Genomic DNA, 20640 nt, shown 5'->3' with positions numbered 1-20640 from the left:
ATGACAATTTGAAAATATTCTTGTCTAAATGTGAACACACGTTTAAATAAAAAAAACGTTAATGTGACTGTATAAAAATGACAAGAACATATGAAAAACAGTATGAAGGTACATAGTTTAATACTGGAGAAGACACCTCATTCTCCCAGAACAGCCTGAATTAGTTTTTGCAGGGATTCAGCAAAGTTTTCCGATTCCTAAAAATCGCATCACTCTCAGCCTCAATCACTTTTTCCCATCCCAATAATCTCCTCCAGTCCAAATCATTTAACCCTATACCTTTAATATCATTGCTTCAAGCCATGCCAATCAAATCACTTACATAATCCCTAGTCCGACCATTAAAATCACCCCAAATTATATTAAATCTGTCTCTAGTGTGCCATTATGCCCCCATTCGTTATTTTAAATATTAAGGCCTCCCACTTTTAATTAATTTTATTTAACATAATAATAACTAATATTTTATATAGCATCTTTAACCAAATCAGCAGCTGAAAATTGCTTTGAATCCCATTGGGATAAAGGATTTGAACCTGTGACGTTGCATTTTTGAACAGTCTTTGTAGTCAGGGAATTTACCAACTGAGCTGCAGAGAATTTTTAAATAAATTCATACATCTTTACTATACCACATTAGTTATTTTTCTCACAAAATTTAAAGTTTAGCTCAGAGTGTAATGTGATTTCCAGCTCACTAGCTCACAACAGTGCATTGAACCACAGTAAACAATATTTACTACATGCTTGTAAACTGCAGTTCCCATGACGCCTAGATATGGTCTAACTGGGCATCACTGAAACCATTAGACCTGCAATTCGAATGCTTGGCTGGGGTCACTGTTACTGTTGCTGCCCCTTTATACTTTGAAATATGCAGCCATTGTGTACATTTTTACTCTATGTAACGAAGAGCAATTAGTGACTTTGCATTGAACTGTTATGGCCTTAATTTAATATTTTTGGATAAACTTTTAAAATGTTTAAAAAAAAAAAAAAACATGTTTTGATATTTTTGGATATATTGCTATATATTTTTTATATAAGATATATTTTGATATTTAATATTCTGAAAAAAAAAACTTTTAAAGTCAATCTTAAAATATCAATGATGGTTTGAAAATCTTACCCAAAAATATTAAATTGAGGACTGCATTATTATTTTTTTCCGCAGGCCAGAACAACTGAGAAGATAGAACCATATAACCACAACTTTATTGAACCAAAATATGGCTCTGCAGAACTCTCCCTTCAACCGTTTTACTCTCCCAGTAAAAGTTTCCTGAAGCTGCATTCCCAGGCTGAGGTTCTACCATGTGAGGGGCAACAGGAAGTCCAAGTGGATTATATCATTAATCCCACTAAACTGGATGCAGAGACCAAGATTCTGAATTTACATTATCTGGTGAGGATTCTATAAATATGCCAGTCTTTAAAATATCCATGTCTAATTCCTCCCTATGTTGGAGATGCCTAATACATGAGGGATATATGTTACATATCTGGTGGAGCTGTCCAAAAATGTCCACTCTATGGGAATCAATATATTGTTTTTTTAGAGTTTTTCAATATTAAAATTAAAAATTGTCCACAGGTAGGTCTACTCCATTTCAACTGGGATAGACTCCCCAAAGATCAATTAATACTAATCATGCATTATGTTATTGTAACGAAGATACTAGCGAAGAACTTGGAAACAAACAACCACACCAGATAGGAAACAATTTATAGCTCAATTGTTATTCCAGCATGAAATGCAGAGAGGAGTTGCATGTTTAAATAACGATAGAAAATATATCCATCATTTTGATAATTGGCTAAGAAAGTTAGATAATTCTATTTATCTTTATTAAAATGCAATAATTATTGACTTGATTTTCCAAGGTTGTTTCTAAAGGATCTATATGGAACTCTGGAACTGTAGAAATTCTGCTAGACCAGTTTAGTGAAGGTGAGAAAAACAATTTTTTAGTTGGTTGAGAGAAAAATAAAATGATATACATGTTAAGCATGAATAACACTTAATTTTAATGAAGAAACCTTTACTTTTTACCTATTTTGTTACATTACAGCCTTAAGTTCAATGTTTTATTAATCTGAATATTATGTGATGGATCAGAACACAATAGTCTAAGTTGGTGAAGTGAAATGAGAAAAATATATACATAAAACTATTTTTTAGAAATAGAAAACAGAAAATTGGCATGTGCGTATGTATTCACTCCCTTTATTATGAATCCCGTATAAAGCTCTGTTGCAACCAATTACCTTCAGAAGTCACATAATTAGTGAAATTATGTCCAGCTGTGTGCAATCTAAGTGTCACATGATCTGTCATTACATATACACACCTTTTTTGGAAGGCCCCAGAGGCTATGAAGACCGAGGAACTCTCCAAACAAGTAAGAGACAATGTTGTTGAGAAGTACAAGTCAGGGTTAGGGTATAAAAAATATCCAAATCTTTGATGATCCCCAGGAGCACCATCAAATCTATCATAACCAAATGGAAAGAACATGGCACAACAGCAAACCTGCCAAGAGATGGCCGCCCACCAAAACTCACGGACCAGGCAAGGAGGGCATTAATCAGAGAGGCAGCACAGAGACCTAAGGTAACCCTGGAGGAGCTGCAGAGTTCCACAGCAGAGACAGGAGTATCTGTACATAGGACGACAATAAGCCGTACGCTCCATAGAGTTGGGCTTTATGGCAGAGTGGCCCGAAAAAAGCCATTACTTTCAGCAAAAAACTAAATGGCACGTTTTGAGTTTGCGAAAAGGCATGTGGGAGACCTCCAAAATCTATGGAGGAAGGTGCTCTGGTCTGATGAGACTAAAATTGAACTTTTCGACCATCAATGAAAATGCTATGTCTGGAGCAAACCCAACACATCACATCACCCAAAGAACACCATCCCCACAGTGAAACATAGTGGTGGAATAATCATGCTGTGGGGATGTTTTTCAGCCGCCGCGACTAGGAAACTGGTCAGAGTTGAGGGAAAAATGGATGATGCTAAATACAAGGATTTTCTTGAACAAAACCTGTACCACTCTGTGCGTGATTTGAGGCTAGGACAGAGGTTCACCTTCCAGCAGGACAATGACCCCAAACACACTGCTAAAGCAACACTTGAGTGGTTTAAGGGGAAACATGTAAATGTGTTGGAATGGCCTAGTCAAAGCCCAGACATCAATCCACTAGAAAATCTGTGGTCAGACTTAAAGATTGCTGTTCACAAGCGCAAACCATCCAATTTGAAGCAGCTGGAGCAGTTTTGACCAAAAATCCAAGTGGTAAGATGTGGCAAGCTCATAGAGACTTATCCAAAGCGACTTGGAGCTGTGATTGCTGCAAATGGTGGCTCTACAAAGTATTGACTTTAGGGGGGTGAATAGTTATGCACCTTGACTTTTTTTGTTATTTTGTCCTATTTGTTGTTTGCTTAAAAAAAATAAATCTTCAAAGTTGTGGGCATGTTCTGTAAATTAACTGATGCAAATTCTCAAACAATCCATGTTCATTCCAGGTTGTGAGGCAACAAAACACTAAAAATGCCAAGGGGGGGGGAGGAGGGGGTGAATACTTTTGCAAGGTACTGTATATGCTACTCCTGCAGATTCAGAAATGCAAACAGGGCCATATTAGAAAAAAAACACTGTGTGCATTTTGCAAACTCCAGTATGTTTTATTCACTAAACTCCGTATGGCGAGTACCAAATTCTGCAAAACCATCCGGTTGCATTCATTCGTACTGCTATTCAAAAAGTATGGATTCTTCAATTCAGACCCCAGCTGAAATCCGTATTGAATGTAACAGGTTAAAAGTCTCCAACATTTTATGTTGGCTTTCTGGTATGTAATCAAAACCTATCTTATCTCTCTCCATACATTGCCAGCCCAAAAGTCCTGCAATACATCATTCTGGCTGCTTTTCTTAGTGCTTAATACTACTGTTACTACATGCTCCCCCCTACTTCCCCTTCGGGGCGGGTAACAGAGAAGCAGAGCCTATTGTCAAATCTAGACAATTGCTATCAATTTTGCTAGTACAATGTTTATTTCGCTAAGAATACTCTGACACCGAGGATATCCCTTACATAGGCTTTCATACACTATGTCAGTTGTTACTTACCATGCTATGTAATATCCTTAAGAGTGCTCTGGTCGGTTGGTCTTTTTGTGGATGAAATCAAGAAAATTTTGTAAAAAGACCAGATAGTATAATTTTATTTTAGAGATATTAGATTTATTCCCCTTCACTATTATCATGGTGAGAGGAATAGGTATAGTCATTAATTTTGAATGGGGTTTGCTTAGGCGATTGAGGACTACGAACTACCTGGAAGGAGGATGTGGAGGGGAGGGGGTACATGTCATTATTTGAGGGACAGACTAGCATATTAACTTTACCCTATTGTTTAATTAATTAGACCCCCACCGCCCATTGTTGTGGGCTCTGGGTGGATAATAGTTCCTTCCCCAGAATATTATAATTAGGTCTGCCACGCACCACTAATTGGTGCCTAAAGCTCCATGATGCACGTGGTCCTATCACACAAAAGAGCTACTGCAGCTCCAATTGTTGAAAATTATAGTGCTGGTCATGATTGAAAAGTCTGAACACACAGTGCATAGAAATTTGGTGTGTTTGGGGCTGCGTATCCACAGATCATTTAGAATGCCCATGATGACCCATTCCCACCCCAAAAAACACCTTTATTGGGGATGTGAGCATCAGAACTGGAACATGAAGCAATAAAAGAAGGTTGTCTGGCAGGTTGGTGGAGGCAGTGTTATGCTCTGGGCAATGTTCTGCTGGGAAACCTCAGGATTTGGCATTTATGAGGATGTTACTTCGACACGTACCAACTACTTTTTTGTTGCAGACCATGTACACCCCTTCCGTGCTATGGTGTTCCCTGCTGGCAGTGACCTATTTCAGCAGAATGTGGCATCTTGCCACACTGCAAAAAAATTTCGGAATGGTTTGAAGAACATGACAAAGAGTTCAAAGTGTTGCCTTCGACTCCAAATTCCGCCGATCTAAATTTGATAAAAATCTGTAGGATTTGCTAGGCCAACAAATCTGATCCATGAACCCTTACCTACAACATGCAGGACTTAAAGGATCTACTGCTAATGTCTTGGTGCTAGGACATGTTTAGATGTCTTGTGGATTCCATGCCTCAACACATCAGACCTGTTTTGGCAGCACAATGGGGACCTACACAGTATTAGGCAGGGGGTTTTAATGTTGTGGCATATCACTGTATGGATATATATGAAGGAGATAATATATATATATATATATATATATATATATATATATATATATATATTTAAATACAGAACAATAGACAGTAACAAACGGCAATTCCCATGAACCTTACAATCCAAAATCAAGCATGAGTCATGCAAGGATTAATACATATTGTGATCTGCAATTGCAGAAAGCTGGGGGTCTGGTATTTAAATATTCTTCAGTATACTATGTCACATGCCATCCAAAATTGAAATGTCAGTTGTTTTCATAATTTATCATGTCCTTCACTCCTTCAGACCTGAGAGGTACCACCTTGTTTAATCTCCCTCTGAGTGTCGATATGGCTCCATATCTTCAAGCACTTGTGTATGTTTTCCTAACAAATGGAGAAATTATTGCAGATTCAGCAGAATTTACTGTTCAGAAATGCTTCAAGAATAAAGTAAGTTTATGGAGACAGAACAGTTGTCTGTCTAATATCTATCTGTCTGTCTGTCTTTCTTCCACTTCTAACATAATAATTTGGATGTGTAGCAAGCACTTATTAAAGTCATACAAATATTTGCTACAACCCATGGAAACTTTTAAATTCTCTCAGCAAAAATGTACAAATATTAAGAAAATGTGAAATTATAAACTATGATAAACTAGAGTGTTCATATCACATTCTTCTTTTTAGTGTTTTTATTTTTGTTATGTTTCTAGTGGTCTGCGTCTCTCATTTCAGGTATCAGTTGGGTTCTCCCCAGGTGAGGTCCTCCCTGGATCAGATGTTTCTTTACAGATTCAGGCAGAAGCTGGATCCCTCTGTGGCCTTAGAGTTGTGGATCAGAGCGTGGTGTTAATGAAACCTGAAAAAGAACTGACAGCTGATAAAGTGAGATATTCCTGGATGTAGACTAGGTTTAGCCACTTGTAATGCATAAAATAAAGCACTCTGCATACTTACCAGCTTGTTTGCCATCTCAGTAATAACAACTGTCAAGGTAACTAAGTTCAGTTTCATAGCTCCACTTTAGCACTAGCAACATTAAATTGGAGTGTCCCATTATCATTGCTACATGTGACATAAAATACACATAATTATATTATTTACAAACTGAAATGGGAACTGCACTTGTAAATTTCTTGCAGATGTTGACACTTATAACACTGGTTAAGACAATTGGTAGGAACATTGTTTTATTTAGTACAAACGCCAATCATGCAGTTTGCTTAAATGGACACTTTAGTCACAAAAACACCAAACTTTAGCTTAGTGAAGCTGTTTCAATGTATAGATCATAACCCTGCAGTCTCCCTGCTCAATTCCCTGCCATTTAGAAGTTAAATCCCTTTTGCTTCTGTTTATACAGCCCTAGCCACTCCTCCCCTGGCAATGACTGACACAGCCTGCATGAAAACAAAACAGTTTCATTTTTAATCAGTTGTAAATTACTTAAACATTATCTCCTGCCCTGTAAATAGAACTTTAATCACATACAGGAAGCTCCTGAATGGTCTAGCAATCCATTAACATAGCAGGAGATAAGGAATTCAAAATTAAACAGAATTTGTAATAAAGTCTAAACATTAGATGACTGTTTACAGGAAGTGTTTAGGAAGGCTGCGTAAATCACATGAAGGGAGGTTTTTTCTAGGGCTGCATAAAAGAATTGATTAACTCTTACATGGCAGAGAGCTGAGCAGTGAGACTGCCAGAGCATGCTCCATACAACAACATTGCTTCATTTTGGTGACTATAGTGTCCCTCTAATTCGAGGTACCTGAATTATTGGATGAGAACCATTAGACTTGTTCTCTGCACAAGAATTAGGTTCAGGATTGCCCCCACCCCCCCATAAAATATTTATTTGGGTGGATTGAAATTTGTTGTGTTTCAGTTTGATCAAATTTTGACCATAAGATAGTTTTAGTAAAAATGATTTGGATGAACCAAAAATGGAGTGTATATGGGTCAGTGCAATATATATATTGTATACATTTTACAGTACACTGACTGATAGGTGCATTTTCCTGCCATTTGGTTCACAGATCAAGTGAGAAAAACAAAGCAAAAGATAGAATAAAAATATGAGGATAAAATATTTATACATTATATGTTGATTGCTACTCCTTTTTTTCTTTTACCTTTGCTTCGCATCTAATCTAAATAAAATCAACATTAAGTGTCTGTCTCCTCTATTTTCCCATTAATTAGCTATTTTTGAGGGCCACAGGTGGAACTCTGAATCACAAAAAAAATTTTTTTTTTGTCCATTTCAGTTGTTTCATATAATGTCCACATGGCGATTCAAATTCTGAGTTAAGGAATTCAGATGACCTACTAATTGCACATAATTTGGACACATTACAATTGATTTAAAACTGAATGCTCAAGTCTAAAAATAATCCTATTTATCAGGAAGTTGGTCCTGATAAATAAGACACTCATATAATTTCTCTTAGTCATAGTAACCTCCATTAATTACATGTACAGACGGCACCTGTCTCAAGAACTTGCATGATTTTTTAAATTAATATATTTAATTGTGTCTTGTCTTCTTCGTATTCTCTTTGCAGCATTATTACACTATTGTTGGTGATCGCTTTTCCCTACACGCAGTAATTGTCTTTGACTAACAATCATCCATTCTATGATATTAATTTCCTGCATTAGGCAACTTATTTTTTCATGATTTATGTACCAGTAATTAAAGTGAGAAAGTAAACTTTTAGTTGCCTTTTTTACAAAAGGACTCAATTTAACTCCCGCATAAATTAATAAGTTAGATTTCATACAAAGGAGAAATGTAGCAATAAAACACAAGTGTGCCTAAAAAAAAGTAGGAGGCATTAAAAAATGTTGGATGATAAATTAAATAATAGTATCTCAATACTAGAAAAATAGGGGTCACCAAACCCTATCTGGAGAAAGACGACTGTACTGTAGTGATAATACCAGGAGCTAAAATAAAATAAAATAGTACTTTTACTATTTTATTTATGTTTATTCTCTATTTACTCAGTCATTCATGGTTTTATTGATACTATTTATTTTATGTTAGCGCCTGGTATTATCACTACTTTAGTGAATTAAATTATTGGAATCAATGGATAGAAAGGCTATTAGGTTACTACTTGTACAAATTGTATAAACCTGTATTTTATTGGTTTGATTATAATAACATGTTGTATGTAAACAATAGTATTTAAAACCAAATATCCATAAAAATGTCTGTTTTACACCAATAGAAAATGACAAAACCTCAATATCAAACCCATGTTGTCTTGCTTTTCATATTCACCTTTTTTCTCCTTTTAAAGGTTCATTCTTTATTTCCATTTTATGGAGTTCGAGTGTACAAATTGGTACCTCCCTGTTCCCCTGACTATCGTGAAGTTATTTTTCAAAATCCATCTATATATCGAAGACGATTATCCAGAAGCTTAGTCTATCAAAGCAACTATGATGATCATATGGATGTCTACAACTTGTTTAAAGTAATTATATAGCTGTAATTATTACTGTTATTATTTTTATTTTTGGAAAGGGCATTGCATAGAGAAAAGGTAGGATTCTCCAATATGCAAGCTATTTAAATTAAAAGGTAACTGTCTCTTCTCCGAAATTGGCAACTTTGAACAAATCATTGAAACTTATCTATAATTTGTGTTAACCCTATGTCATCAAATGCTCTATTTTCTTTTAAAAATGTATGTTACCGATTTATAATAATGACCTAATAATCCAGTTCAGACAAGGCAAAGCCAGGGTAAACACTGCAAATGGAGAAGAGAAATAGAAACATTGTTTCATTTCTCCTCTTCTCTGTATACTCTCTCCATGCTGACTGCCAGCTGTAAAGGGCGGAGCTTATAACAATGACTGACAGGGAGCTAAGATGGAGGTGGTTCTCTCTATACTGACTGCCAGCTGTAAAGGGCGGAGCTTATAACAATGACTGACAGGGAGCTAAGATGGAGGTGGTTCTCTCTATACTGACTGCCAGGTGTAAAGGCGGAGCTTATAACAATGACTGACAGGGAGCTAAGATGGAGGTGGCTCTCTCTATACTGACTGCCAGGTGTAAAGGGCGGAGCTTATAACAATGATTGACAGGGAGCTAAGATGGAGGTGGCTCTCTCTATACTGACTGCCAGGTGTAAAGGGCAGAGCTTATAACAATGACTGACAGGGAGCTAAGATGGAGGTGGTTCTCTCTATACTGATTGCCAGCTGTACAGGGTGGAGCTTATAACAATGATTGACAGGAGCTAAGATGGAGGTGGCTCTCTATACTGACTGCCAGGTGTAAAGGGCGGAGCATATAACAATGATGGACAGGGAGCTAAGATGGAGGCTGCTCTCTCTATACTGACTGCCAGGTGTAAAGGGCGGAGCTTATAGCAATGATTGAGAGGGAGCTAAGATTGAGGTGGTTCTCTCTATACTGATTGCCAGCTGTAAAGGGCGGAGCTTATAACAATGATTGACAGGAGCTAAGATGGAGGTGGCTCTCTATACTGACTGCCAGGTGTAAAGGGCGGAGCATATAACAATGATTGACAGGGAGCTTAGATGGAGGTGGATCTCTCTATACTGACTGCTAGCTGTAAAGGGCGGAGCTTATAACAATGACTGACAGGGAGCTAAGATGGAGGCGCCCATTCGCAGGATGAAGATGTGTGGAATTCTACACTTAAAGGGACACTATAGTCACCTGAACAACTTCAGCTTAATGAGGTTGTTTAGGTGAGTGCTACAGCTACCCGGAGCCTTTTTCTTGTAAGCACTGTATTTTCTGAGAAAATGCAGTGTTTACATTGGAAGCTTGGAACACCTCTTGTTGCAGTCAATCAGACGGCCACCAGAGGGACTTCCGAGTTCAGAGGCCCTAAAAAGGCCTCTCGTCCGATGCATTCTGGGTGAATGCATCAGACGGGCTATCAGCACACAAAGCACTGTGAACGCGCTTTGTGTGCTGACAGCCTGTCAGCACTGCTGTGGGCGTGGCTTCAGCTGACAGCTGAAGCCCGAACCCACAGGGATGCTGTCTGGCCACAATAGTGGTTGAAGGGGGGGGGGGGGGGGACCTACTCTCCTCCCCCCCCCCCCGGCCCCCACCCCTGAGCGGTGAGTGGGGGCCCTAAAAATAAGGGTGGCACATACTGCCCCCCCGGCCCCCACCCCTGTGCGGCGGGTGGGGGCACTAAAATTATCAATAAGGGGGGACCTATTGTCCCCCCCCGGCCCCCACCCCTGTGCGGTGGGTGGGGGCCTTAAAATAAAAAATAAGGGGGGGACATACTGCCCCCCCCCGGCCCCCACCCCTGTGCGGCGGGTGGGGGCCCTAAAATTCACAATAAGGGGGGGGGCCTACTGCCCCCCCCCCGGCCCCCACCCCTGAGCGGTGGGTGGGGGCCCTAAAATTCACAATAAGGGGGGGGACCTACTGCCCCCCCCCCGGCCCCCACCCCTGAGCGGTGGGTGGGGGCCCTAAAATTCACAATAGGGGGGGGACCTACTGTCCCCCCCCGGCCCCCACCCCTGTGCGGCGGGTGGGGGCCCTAAAATTCACAATAAGGGGGGGGGACCTACTGCCCCCCCCCGGCCCCCACCCCTGAGCGGTGGGTGGGGGCCCTAAAATTCACAATAAGGGGGGGGACCTACTGCCCCCCCCCCGGCCCCCACCCCTGAGCGGTGGGTGGGGGCCCTAAAATTCACAATAGGGGGGGGACCTACTGTCCCCCCCCCGGCCCCCACCCCTGTGCGGCGGGTGGGGGCCCTAAAATTCACAATAAGGGGGGGGGACCTACTGCCCCCCCCCCGGCCCCCACCCCTGAGCGGCGGGTGGGGGCCCTAAAATTATCAATAAGGGGGGGGGACCTACTGTCCCCCCCCCCGGCCCCCACCCCTGAGCGGCGGGTGGGGGCCCTAAAATTATCAATAAGGGGGGGGGACCTATTGTCCCCCCCCGGCCCCCACCCCTGAGCGGTGGGTGGGGGCCCTAAATACAAAGGGGGGAGGGGACCCTAGTTAACCCTCCCCCCCCCAAAAAAAAATATCTCCCTACCTACCCCCCTCACCCTAAAAATAATGAGGGGGGACCATTAACTAAAAACCTGTAAAAAAATTAGATAAAATCAACTTACCATTCGATGTTTTCTTTCTTCTAAAATCTTCTTTCTTCAGCCCCAAAAAAGGCCAAATAAAAATCCATAATAACCGACGCAATTAAAAAAAAAAAAAAAAAAAACGAGCGCAAAAAAAAATAATCCATCTTCACCCATGGAGGGCTCCGCGCAGACTGAGCTCCGCAGGGCGGGGGAAGGCTTATAAAGCCTTGCCCCGCCCTGCAATTAGGCTAAGAACACTCTGATTGGTGGGTTTAAGCCAATCAGAGTGCTCTTTGTCATTTTACAAGCGTGGGAAAGTTCTTTGGAATTTTCCCACGCTTGTAAAATGACACAGAGCAATGTGATTGGATGGCTTGAAATCCATCCAATCACAGTGCTCTTTGTCATTTTACAAGCGTGGGAAAGTTCTTTGGAATTTTCCCACGCTTGTAAAATGACACAGAGCACTGTGATTGGATGGATTTAGGGTGGGGGCCCTAAATTATTATTGATAATTTTAGAAAGCGAGCTGAGCTGTCAGTCAGACAGCTCAGCTCGCGAACGCGCATTCCGCGCACATGCGCGGTAAAGCGCTCAGGTTCTTCATAGGGCGGCATTCAATGCCGCTCTATGAAGAACGCGATTGGTCCAGCGCGAAGCCGTCCCATTGGGCCCCGCGATTTCGTCATTTTGACGAAAAAGGGGGCGCGGCCTAGCGGGGAGCTCGGCGCTGGAACGGAGGTAAGTTTTTAATATAAAAACACCGATTTTTTTTTTTTTAATGAATGAAAGTTCATATAAAAGCAAGAAGGAAGGCTGGGGGACCTGTCTTTCTTGCTTTTATATGGTGACTATAGAGTCCCTTTAATTTAATTTTTTAATAAATATATTATTGCAAATCTTGGGATAGTTCCCTTTTAACATTTACTGTTCGTGGGTACATTGTCCATGTTAAGAATGATCATATTATTGGTTTCTGAGCTACTTTTGCAATTATAAATATAATAGTCAAATAATGCGATATCTCATAAAAAGATTTAAGTAATAAAACCTTTTTAATGTAAATAAATCTACCATGTACAATGCCCTGAGATAACTTTGTAGCATTTGTTCTTGCAAAGCTCAGAGTCCGATAGTATATAATTTTCTTGTCCTTCCTGTCCGCTCTCTTCTACAAAGTAGCATGCACAGAACGAAGTGTGCAGCCTGCAGAAAGACCCAGGGAAGTTACAGGGATTGACATCTTCTTATTTTCTTATTTTGGTTTATTTACTACAATTAGAATTCAAAGTGAATCTCAAATTTTAGGACAAAATAGCTGAACTTAAATCAAAAGTGACAGAGAATTTTTCCAGTTTGGGCTATTTTAGAATGAAATGTGAAATTCAGTTTGTATTCACATAACATGTTCATTTTAGTAAATTACCTTTGTTTGTATTCATTCATCTCTTTCCATTCATGTAATTGCATGTAAACGTCAAATAACAGCGACATACATGCTCTTATTAAGCATTCTCACTGACCAACAATGTTCACGGACTGAGAGACGGACTGTATAAATGTTTTGTTTATCATTTATGCATTTTATTCGGGAGCTTTTTCCATTTTGCATCTTGATTCTCACCAGCCCATAATTTAAAGCTCTGCTAGTGTTGGTTTTGTCCTTGTTTGGTCAATTCTCCCTTGGAGATGCAAATTATACTGTAATGTTATAATTACAAGGACATGTAATGAAAACTAGATTAGTTTTTATATCACTCCTATGGTACTGTATCTCCTCGAAAGGAAAATGTATCAACCAACTCAAAACGACTCCCAAGATCAATCTTCCTACAAATTACTGTAATAAGTCTCTCTAATTGCAGCAGGAAAAAAAAAAGGTGAGTACAATTTGCAGAATTAGTTCCCACTGAATTGGATGGTACCTGAGGTTCCCGAGCTGACAGGAAATGCAAGACGATTGCTCATAGATGTCATTGTTGTAAGGAATGTAAGCACTGCATGCATTTACAATTTTCCATTTGAATTGCAGGACATGTACTTAGAAATAATGACAAGCGCTGACATTAATAAACCTGTAGACTGCGAAATAGTGCAGTATGATTCATTAATGAGTGAAGAGCAAAGGACAGTTTCTAATAGGGTATTTAGTAAGTATACTATATGTTTTTTTTTTTTTTTACTATAAATGTTTTTCTTAATGTCACTCATTATTCTAGAAGTAACATCTCATGTATATATATATATATAAAGAAAGTTAGCACTTTATCATTAATTTGATTGATGCTTTATTCTTGTTGTTGTTCATTAGTAGGCAGTTATGTGAGAAAATAAGATTTAGAACAGCCCTGTGTAATTATTACTGTTACTTTACAGAATATGAACCAATGATCCACGAGGCCAGTGAGCCAAATATAACCCCAGAAAACACAAAAAAGGTGGAAAAAGTCAGAAAATATTTCCCTGAGACATGGCTGTGGCAACTAATGCCTGTGAGGTAAGGACATGGCTCACACTTCTAAACAAATACAATATATACATGTATATCTCAACTTTAAATCGTTCTTGGCTTTATTAATGTCATCCATGTAAAATAGCAGATTGAGCACTAAAATCCACAAAGTAACAAATCAGTTACGGAAAAATATTGTGATAACCATGTCAAACGGAAAACCTGTTGGACAAGATATGTAAAATAATCTATTCAATCTATTTAATCTATCCAATCAATGAATAATTGTAGAGTCAATTTGTATAAAATGACAATATTACTGAGAACTAACAGTAAGTGGTAATAAAAATTGTGAAATATATTCAACCAATACATCTAGACAGTTAATTAAAAAAAAGAATGCCAATATTTGTTTCTGAATGAGAAGTGCCCAACACAATGTCTCTAGAGGTTTGTGTTAGCAGTGATTATTTTACAGTTAATAATAATGATATTGGATTTAGCAGCAGTAGTACCCTGAGTAATCCCTACTCACAATGTGGAATTATCAGTGAAAATAGTAAATATAGAAAAAGAAAAAACAATACATCCGCAGGAGGTTTATCTCTTGATTTGTGACTTGTTATGTTTATTTATTGTCATATTTATCACAGAGATTCAGGCAGTGCTGTGCTCCTTAAGACAGCCCCAGACACCATCACAGACTGGAACGCGATGGCAGTCTGCATGGGACCCAGTGGTTTTGGTATCTCCTCCCCAGCCTCCCTACGAGTGTTTCAGCCATTCTTTGTGGATCTTACCCTGCCATACTCTGTGGTCCGTGGCGAGTCCTTCACCCTCAAAGCCTCTGTGTTTAACTATTTAAAGGAGTGTATAAAGGTAATGGTCATTATGTCAATGTCTACTGAAAACATTTTATAGGTCTGAACTGAAAATCTATTGTACAATATTGAAGAATTAGCAAGAATCTCTTGATTTCAAACTTCACATTGTGCAAATAAAAAATAAAATAACAAAAATGCACTAATGTATGTCAGAAAATAAATATTAATGTAAGCACAAAAGCCAGTACATACATAGTGTCTTCCAACAATATGTCCCTTTAAATCCTTACTAAACACCATGCATAATATATATATATATATATATATATATATATATATATATATATATATATATATATATATATATATATATATATATGGTGGTTTTATCAGAGTCCATACAGATGTTCAAACAGCAACTAGATGCATACTTCTAGAAACAGAATATTCAAGGATATAATTTTTCAATGTAGGGTGATAGCTTCTTGATCCAAGGATTATTCTGACTGCCATTCTGGGGTCAAGAAGGAATTTTTTTCCTAGTTTGTTGCAAAATTGGAAGTGCTTAAAACTGGGTTTTTTTGCCTTCTTTCGGATCAAAAGCAAAAAACAAATGTGAGGAAGGCTGAACTTGATGGACGCAAGTCTCTTTTCAGCTATGTAACTATGAAACTATGTAATATATATATATATATATATATATATATATATATATTTGTGTACAAGATAATGATAGGACTTATAATTAAGTATGTAGTTTGATAAGAACAAAAGTCGGTTGAGGTGTGCTAAAACCAACGATAGGTTAGACCTGAAATAAAGAGTGCCTACCTGGTATATGAATATGAATAATAAAGGGTGAGGTGGGAGGGGAACTTCCAAAATGGCAACGACAGGTAAGCAGGGATTATATAGGACAAATGACCCCTCCCACAATTTCAGGCATATGCCTTCCACTTGTGTACAGGATAATGATAGGACGTATAATTAAAAAGTATGTAGTTTGATGTGGCGGAACCAGCCCGGCCACTTGTGCCTGGAGAGAACTGCTTGCCAGCCTCTTGCCAAGTGATTATGGTCCCGGGAAGATATGGCCCTTTAAGTGCAATATTTGGGTATATTGGACTTGTATCGTGCTGCTAGCCCTTTACAACCATTTTGGGGCATGGAGAAAATTGGGACAATGCCCCTTTAAATCTGTGTCTCCAGACCTATTTGGGTCAAGGCCCCTTTAAGACGGTGTCCCCAGTGTCCCCAGACTTTGGAAATAACTTTTAAATGGTTTTTCCCCTTATGGTTTGGTAATTGGGGCTTACCGAGCCATTCACTGCACAGGCGGACCACCCAGAAGTGGAAGTGTGCAGGCAATTTACCTCCCAGGCTGGGAGCCTGCTGTAGGTAAATTGCCAAACGGTGGGTGGCCGCAGTTCGCCAACATGTGGCGGCGGCCATCTTTGTTCATTCAATGCGGTCAGCGGCGTATGTAGCCAAATTCATGGAACTGAAATCGGCTACACAGTTCTGCAAACACCGCTGAGCCTTACCTTCTCCCACAATGATTTTGCAGCTGCAGAGACTAAGCTCCGTTCGAAGATTCGAACGCTCATTCGAATGGGACTTAGTCATTTTTTCAGCCTGAAATAGACCGACCGCAATCTATGGAACTGTTTTGGGCAGGAAAATGTGCTTCCGGTCATTCATAAAAGACTTCCGACTAACGTTTTAACCCTTGGATGGAATTGGCTGAATTTTGACTATGTTTATAATTAAAGGGTGCTGAGTTCGAATATGTTTGTGGCATGTATATTTTGGAAGTTATTAATATGTTGCATAAACTGTATTTCTCCGCCTGTGATAATTATATTACCCATTGTGTTCAGTAATCATATCACAGGCAGAGGGGAGGATTTTGTGTGGGTGTGTCTGTGTGTATTGTACGGATTGATTGGTTATATTTCAAAACCCTGTGGGCTGTACTATGTTTGTGAATTGTGAATAAAAGAGGCTGTATGTGCCAGTACAGTCAGTTCTGCTTGACTTCAAAACGAAGTGTCGTCTCATTATTGGGGGAATTGGATTGTAAGCTGATTGCCAGGAGTGTAAGCTGATTGTATGTTTTTCCTGTTCAGCTGTTTACAGCATTCAAATGCTTGAGAGCATTCGTATGCTTCTCCGGTTTGGTGGTTGTGGTGTCTGCTGCAGTGCTTGGAGTCGGGATGCCCGTCGATCCGTTACATTTGATAAGAACAAAAGTCGGTTGAGGTGTGCCAAAACCAATGATAGGTTAGGCCTGCAATGAAGAGGGCAAAAATCGTTAAAATTATTTTATTTATATTCCACAAGTAACAATTATTTAGACATCTTGTAGAAAGCAAGTCTAATTTCTTTCTCTGGGTTTGGAATGTTCCTGTTGTATGCAAAGGATTTTCAGCGTCCCATGTTCTTAATGATATGTGTTGGAACCTGGTTACTAGAAGCTGCTGTGGCGGCCCCAATACGGAATGAGTGACCTGAGAAGGAGGCTGGATTGAGGCCTAATCTGAGTAATAGTGTGCATATGTATAGCATGAACTGTTTTGTGGTAAGAGGTTTTCCTTGTAGAGATAACAGTGGGTAATTGGGTTTTTTTATGATCTGATTTTTTATTAAATTGTCCAATGCTTGTACTGGACACCATTTGGAAAAAGTAGGATAATATATAATTTCTACAGGCTAGTCTGGCTAGTTTTAGTATGAGGGATCGACAGTATATAATGGTCGTTTACTTTTTTCAAGAATTTTTGCTTACAGCATGACTTAAAGTTGGATGATTTTTCCACATAAAATTCTCTGGGTCTCAGGAAACCATAGAATGAGAAATATGCTGCTGACTTTATTACCAAATTTTGTGAGGTCATCAAAAGGTCTTTAATATATTAATTCAGAAATTAAAGATGTAACTATCTTTTTAGGGGTTTTTGAATTTTTAGTCTCTGAATAGTTCTAGAGATGTCATCAGGAAGACTGTGTAGAAGAGAAGTATTCTAGAGATTAGTGATGTCGCGAACACGAAATTTTAGGTTTGTGAACGGCCGAACGAGGACTTCCGCAAATGTTTGCGAACCGGCGAACCGGGCAAACCACCATAGACTTCAATGTGCAGGCGAATTTTAAAACCCACAGGGACTCTTTCTGGTCACAGTAGTGATGGAAAAGTTGTTTCAAAGGGGACTAACACCTGGACTGTGGAATACCGGAGGGGGATCCATGGCAAAACTCCCATGGAAAATTACACAGTTGATGCAGAGTCTGGTTTTAATCCATAAAGGGCATAAATCACCTAACATTCCTAAATCAGAATGGATATGGCTTGACACCTGACATATGACATATTGACACCTTGACATATGGATTGACACCTGTCCTCAGAGACCCTGATACACACTGACACAGAGCAGAATAGGGACTGTTCCCCCTACATAGGGTCAATTGGCAGATATGGATTGACACCTATCCTCAGGATCCCTGATACACACTGACACAGAGCAGAATAGGGACTGTTCCCCCTACATAGGGTCACTTGGCAGATATGGATTGACACCTGTCCTCAGAGACCCTGATACACACTGACACAGAGCAGAATAGGGACTGTTCCCCCTACATAGGGTCACTTGGCAGATATGGATTGAGACCTGTCCTCAGAGACCATGATACACACTGACACAGAGCAGAATAGAGACTGTTCCCCCTACATAGGGTCACCTGGCAGATATGGATTGACACCTATCCTAAGGATCCCTGATACACACTGACACAGAGCAGAATAGGGACTGTTCCCCCTACATAGGGTCACTTGGCAGATATGGATTGACACCTGTCCTCAGAGACCCTGATACACACTGACACAGAGCAGAATAGGGACTGTTCCATTAAAAATACGTGAAAAAGAATATTTTGTCCGTGCTGTCTTTTCCCTTAAAAGGAAATATTTGAAGAAGCTGATACAGCTAGAGCAGGCTTTTACTGCTCTATCTTTGTGAGTGTAAATTTTTTAAAACACCGTACTAATACGTTTTTTAAATAGATTTACACTATTATTGTTTTTTTGTCTCTCCCTTTTACATGTTCATTGCTATTGGAGAGGACGCATATATGTATGTATAATTTTGTTTAACACTTTAAGTGCACTTTTCAAATTCTTGCACTTTATCACATATTGCACATTTGGCACTTTAGATATTTTGGTCTTAAAGACACAGCGCACCTTTATTTGGAGTTGTTTTGTATTGTAAGAGTGTTGTGTTGGAGCTTTACACTTTATAAGGTGCAGCTTTTTCTGTGTTATATATTTCTTGATATTTGTATTTAGATTTTAAGACAATTTTTACTAGCGCCTATTTTTACTTGCTTTTGGTGTACCTATCCTCAGGATCCCTGATACACACTGACACAGAGCAGAATAGGGACTGTTCCCCCTACATAGGGTCACTTGGCAGATATGGATTGACACCTGTCCTCAGAGACCCTGATACACACTGACACAGAGCAGAATAGGGAATATTCGCTAAATGCCAAACATTGTTATACAGGGGAATATTCAGGAAATAAGGATAAGGGGGGACCTACTGTCCTCCCTCCCCCCGGCCCCCACCCCTGCGCGGTGGGTGGGGGCCATAAATCACAATGGGGGGACCTACTGTCCTCCCGCCCGCCCCCACCCGTGAGCGGTGGGTGGGGGCCATAAAAATAATGAAGGGGGGGACCTACTGTATGATGTTGTATCGATCAGGTAGTGTAAGGGTTACGCCCGCTTCACAGTGACAGACCAAACTCCCTGTTTAACGCACCGCAAACAACCGCAAACAGTCCATTTGCACAACCGCAAACTCCCCATTTGCACAAGGTTGGAAACCATGCTAGCCATGTCCCGTTCCTTGTCCTCACTGATGTCATTGAAGGTCTCTTCCTCCACCCAGCCACGTACAACACCAAGGGTCCCCAAAAGGTGACAACAAGCCCCCTGGGACACCTGCTGTGTTTGGTCTTCCACCTCCTCAAAGCCACCTTCCTCCTCTGACTCCTCTTCTTCAGACTCCTCTCTCTGCGTCGCCTCTCTCTGCGTTGTTATAAGGTGTGTTAAGTAGTACTATTCTTATCAGTTTAATCCCTGTTATGTGCCTTTTTTTTGGTTTGGTTTTTGAAACCACAGTGCAGCACCAGAGGCCCGAAAAATTAGGCATGTACACATGCCTGAAAAATTAGGTATTGTTGCAGCTGATGCTGTAGCAGCGGCCAGAAGAATTGATGTTTGATTATGTATAACATGCACAACAAAAATAAAGAATTAAAAAAAACAAAAAAAAACAAGCGGGCCAAGGAAAAATTTACCGGTCCGCGGTGATAAAAAGGTTGGGGAGCATTGCCCTAAAACATTGCGGCTTGAACCCTAGTTGGTGGCGGATAAGTCAAGCAAGTCAACCGGTATTCAGAGCTAAAATACAGCAGTGTGTGGACCATTTTTAGCCCAAGGCAGTTCATCTCATCAGGCCTTTTATAGTCAAATGTATTGCCCACTGTCAGTCCCTTCGGGATCCATCCCTCATTCATCTTAATAAAGGTGAGGTAATCTAGACTTTTTTGACCTAGGCGACTTCTCTTCTCAGTGACAATACCTCCTGCTGCACTGAACAGGGGTTCACCGCTCCTCAGAGTGTCGATATCTGCAGTTAATCCGAGGTAGTCTGCTACCTGTCGGTCGAGTAGTTCTCTGAGGGTGGATCCCGAAGGGCTGTGGCGATGTGTAGGACTTAAAAAGCTCTGCATGTCCTCCATTAACAACACGTCTGTAAAGCGTCCTGTCCTTGCCGGCGTGGTCGTGGGAGGAGGAGGATTACTTTCACCTCTTCCCTTGTTAGATTCTCGTTGTGCTGTGACATCACCCTTATACGCTGTGTAAAGCATACTTTTTAATTTATTTTGCAAATGCTGCATCCTTTCCGACTTGTTGAAATTTGGTAA

The 20640-nt window shown here is 40.0% G+C and overlaps 1 protein-coding gene across 1 annotated transcript in view; it reads left to right on the top strand.

The window, feature by feature from the left end:
* LOC134575463 (alpha-2-macroglobulin-like) overlaps positions 1–20640 on the top strand; it is a 260467-nt gene that overhangs the window by 32925 nt on the left and 206902 nt on the right. Inside the window, exons 12-19 of the mRNA XM_063434756.1 lie at positions 1175–1405; positions 1885–1951; positions 5565–5710; positions 5996–6145; positions 8575–8751; positions 13400–13517; positions 13744–13864; positions 14473–14698. Coding sequence (XP_063290826.1) covers positions 1175–1405; positions 1885–1951; positions 5565–5710; positions 5996–6145; positions 8575–8751; positions 13400–13517; positions 13744–13864; positions 14473–14698 — 1236 coding nt within the window. The remainder of the gene's footprint in view (positions 1–1174; positions 1406–1884; positions 1952–5564; positions 5711–5995; positions 6146–8574; positions 8752–13399; positions 13518–13743; positions 13865–14472; positions 14699–20640) is intronic.

Source organism: Pelobates fuscus, chromosome 10 (genome assembly GCF_036172605.1).
Source record: "Pelobates fuscus isolate aPelFus1 chromosome 10, aPelFus1.pri, whole genome shotgun sequence".
NCBI lineage: Eukaryota > Metazoa > Chordata > Amphibia > Anura > Pelobatidae > Pelobates > Pelobates fuscus.
The sequence above is the reverse complement of the archived record's forward strand: the minus strand, read 5'-3'. Positions and strand labels throughout refer to the sequence as shown.